This window comes from Cryptomeria japonica, chromosome 10 (genome assembly GCF_030272615.1).
Source record: "Cryptomeria japonica chromosome 10, Sugi_1.0, whole genome shotgun sequence".
Taxonomy (NCBI): domain Eukaryota; kingdom Viridiplantae; phylum Streptophyta; class Pinopsida; order Cupressales; family Cupressaceae; genus Cryptomeria; species Cryptomeria japonica.
This window is the reverse complement of record NC_081414.1, coordinates 328,213,298-328,216,937: the sequence shown is the minus strand read 5'-3', so window position 1 is coordinate 328,216,937 and position 3,640 is coordinate 328,213,298. Positions and strand designations below refer to the sequence as shown.

Below are 3,640 nucleotides of genomic sequence, written 5' to 3'. Positions count from 1 at the left end.
GACCCTAAACATAATCCATAAACCATAACCATAACCATAACCCTCATCATAATCCTAAAAATAACCCAAACCAACCAAAACCTAACTGTAACTCTCAAATTATTGCTAAATATGACATAAACCCTAACCCTAATCAAAACCATATTTCTAACTATGATCTTACCATGATCCTAACCTTGACCCCAACCCTAACCATGATGTAAATCCCGACCCTACCAATTATTTAAATCCTAACCATAACTTATCCCTAACCCTAACCTTAACCCTAACCATAATCATAACCCTAACCCTTAACCCTATCCCTATCCCTAACCCTTATTATAATCCTAACCCTAAACTTGACCCTAAACTTCATCTTACTATAATTCAAACCTAACTATAACCTAACCTTAAATTCCACTCTAATCCTGGAATTAAACCCTATTAAACTATATTCCTAAACTTAACCCTAACCCTAATTGAAATGTAATTTTAATTGAACTCTAATCCTTGACTAATATTAACCCTAATCTAGCCAAAACCCTAACTATAAACTTAACCCCAACCATAACCCTAACCATAATCCTAAACCTAAAGCAAAACCGAACCTTGATGTTAACCCTACCCATTATCTTAACCCTAACCCTAGCCCTAATAATGATGTAAACCTTAACCCTAACTCTACATTAAATAATCATAAATTAAGTTGTAATCCTAACCCAACCCCAGTTATAATCATAACCCTAACCCTAACTATAATTATGGTTACCCTAACCCTAAATTTGATATAAACTCTAAACATAATTGAAACACTAACAATAAACCCTAACCCTAACCATAAACTTAACCCTAACATGGAAACCTAATCATAACCATAACCATAACCATAACCATAACCATAACCATAATTGGAATCCTTAACTCTAACTCAACCATAATTTGAAAGCTAAACAAAACCTTGACCTTCATCCCAACCCTAACCATAATATAAACCCTAACCATTATCATCACCTTGACCTTGACACCTAACCTTCATCACAACCCTTACCCTAACCCTACCCCTAACCCTAACAATGATGTAAACCATATCCTTGACCATAATAGTAACCTTAACCCTAACCCTAACCATAAACTTAACCCTAACACTAAGCCTAACCCTAATCCTAACAGTAATACTAAATCCTAACCCTAAACATAATTCTAAACCTACACCAAACCCTAACCTCGATGTGAACCCTAACCACAGCCCTAACAATTATGTAATCCTAACTCTAACCACAATACTAACCTTAACCCTAACCCTATCTGTAACCATAATAGTGAGCATTAAATAACGTTTTATACTATCATTAAATAAAAGTCTAATAAATATCTTACAATTTTGTATATAAGAGATATCAATTTTGTATATGCTTTAATCTTGTAACATAAATATTTATTAAAAATAGTCTAAATGGATATATACAATTTCATATATCTCCACATAATAATATAATAATATAATAATATTATAATACTATAATATAATTCAATTCAAGAAAATGATACTATATAATTATATATTGCATTTATTTTATGTTTTTCATGTAGTGTCACCCAAATGCTACTAGCTTATATACCTTAAATTTTAATTTAATCTATATAAAGTACGCGAAAGTTACAAGTAATTAACAAAGATTATTATAAATTAATTAAATGTAGAGAAGAATTAAATTAAATTAATATAAAAAATGTTAAGATTACTTATACATAACAACTTATTAAAAAAATTGTTCACATTTACATCATCCAAAATCGATATTTCTACAAATTTCTTTATAAATCAAATAATTAAATTTTATAATTTTTTTCTTAAAACCCAATTTTCTTTTTTTTAATGAAGTCACGATGTAATTAACCCGCTAGTGGTATGCCTTTCACTATATATATCAAGATTATTCAACGGTTATACAAATTAATTGCATGTCGTCTGTGATCCACACAATTGAATATAATTGCAAACTAACCCTAAATACACACAAACCCTAATTTACGGATTACAAGTAAATAGAAATCTGAATATTTAATCTGAATTTTGTAGTACAATCATTGTTGAATGTGCTACCGGGCATTCGTTTCATGTGAGAACTATTAAGGAATGTTTCATCTACGAAAATTGAGTCCTCTATATGCATTACAGGTTCAAATCGATTCTCTGGAATTTATATGACTTTCGATATAAACATAATGAATTCACTGCTATATAGCAGTTCCAAAGGGAAACTAAATTGAAAAAAAGAAGACAGAACAAATGATTATTAAACTGCATTGCATAAACACTAATAAATCTGTTCCCGATACTTTTATTTAATATTTTCGAGGCCGTAAATAATCAGTTAGGTCCTCTGGCATACAATATCATAGTCAGTGCTTACAAGTCATGGGACACATTTAACGGAAGAAACTGCCATGGGATATTTAGATTTCTGTGCATAAACAAAGGATACAGAGTCTCCGGCCTTTATTGGATCCCCATTGTTGACGAGGCAGTCGTTGTAGCTCAAGCGCTTGAACAATTTAGGATCTATCGCTGCTTCAGAGCTGAACCATCCGCATGTGAGGTGGATTTCTGCTATTGAGCAGCCTGTGCGGCACACATTCAGAATTTCTACAGTGTATGTTGGAATTCCGTTTGGCTGTGGGGAGGTGGCGCCCTGATTCACTACTATGTCTTCTTTTGAGCAAGCTTGCCCTATTTTCTCCGAGAAACCTGCAAATTTAATCATACCAATAAAAAACGCTGAAATTCTTAAAAAGGTATTCCAAGGATGCAACATACCCAGCAGATTCGGTATTTTGTAGCTCGATTTCACACCTTCCTTCGTCAGATAGGGCGCCCCCACGGAGTGTGAATCTTCCATTGTTGACAAGCCTGCATATATTGCAAATGCGTTAGGTTTGTGGTCCGCCGACCTGATCCCATAGTTACAACTGTTTTCTAATAATGTTTATAAGACAACAATTTCTTCCTATTACATAAACTTAGAAAAACTTTCCTAACAAATTTCAAACAGCATATGGATACCTGAGACACCGTTGATGAATATGAAGAGAAGAAAGAAGGCGGAAACATTGTTCAAGTAAGGCATCGTCATTGTTGGTGAAAACGCTGTGCAAGTACATAACACCTTGCCCTCCAGTGGTATATATACTAATCGAGTGATGTGGTACCAGCCACATTTTACGTTAACGTCATTAATTTCGCATCTATTAATCAAGATTTTGTTAAAGATGTGTCCTATTTCCAACGAGTAACATCAAAGGAAGACAATCTTTTCGTTCCCAAGGACGACACAATCTTCCCCTCACCGATATTCATAGCCTCCATTAATAAAGATAACATTTCTCAACTCGACAGCTCATAACACCTGCCCCTCTGGTATAACTTAATAGATGGAAACAGCTGTTAACCAATTAATCTAGGGAGAAGGGTAAATAGATGGAAACAGCTGCTAACTAATTAATATAGGGAAAAAGGTAAATAGCTGGTTGGGTTTATTAGTCAATATAGTATTTGTGGTTATAATATCTATTTTTCTAGTATATTTCTACTATATATTGTCAATAATTAGTTTATAAGTAGAAATCATATGTTGGTTGTTTTAGTCCAAGTACGTGTAGG

General features: G+C 33.2%; 1 protein-coding gene across 2 annotated transcripts; it reads right to left on the bottom strand.

Annotated features, from left to right (window-relative positions):
* Nucleotides 1-2,317: 2,317 nt before the first annotated feature.
* Nucleotides 2,318-3,123, bottom strand: LOC131076095 (TPD1 protein homolog 1-like). 2 transcript variants are annotated; one of them, XM_058013142.1, is made up of 3 exons: nucleotides 3,044-3,123; nucleotides 2,798-2,890; nucleotides 2,318-2,728 (listed from the first exon to the last, which is right to left on the bottom strand). In XM_058013142.1, the coding sequence occupies exons 1-3, from the start codon at nucleotides 3,111-3,113 to the stop codon at nucleotides 2,397-2,399; spliced, it is 495 nt and encodes a 164-aa protein (XP_057869125.1). In that variant the 5' UTR covers nucleotides 3,114-3,123; the 3' UTR covers nucleotides 2,318-2,396. The 2 variants fall into 2 exon arrangements, with proteins under 2 accessions (XP_057869125.1, XP_057869126.1); XM_058013143.1 differs by having other exon boundaries at nucleotides 2,834-2,890.
* Between the last annotated feature and the right edge of the window lie 517 nt (nucleotides 3,124-3,640).

What these genes read in the sequence shown, in the direction of transcription:
- LOC131076095 (XM_058013142.1), bottom strand. Translation starts at nt 3,113, where the DNA reads ATGACGATGCCTTACTTGAACAATGTTTCCGCCTTCTTTCTTCTCTTC. An exon ending in ATTCATCAACGGTGTCTCAG is followed by an intron (nt 2,891 to 3,043) that starts GTATCCATATGC and finishes CAATATATGCAG; the next exon opens with GCTTGTCAACAATGGAAGAT. An exon ending in CAAAATACCGAATCTGCTGG is followed by an intron (nt 2,729 to 2,797) that starts GTATGTTGCATC and finishes TTAAATTTGCAG; the next exon opens with GTTTCTCGGAGAAAATAGGG.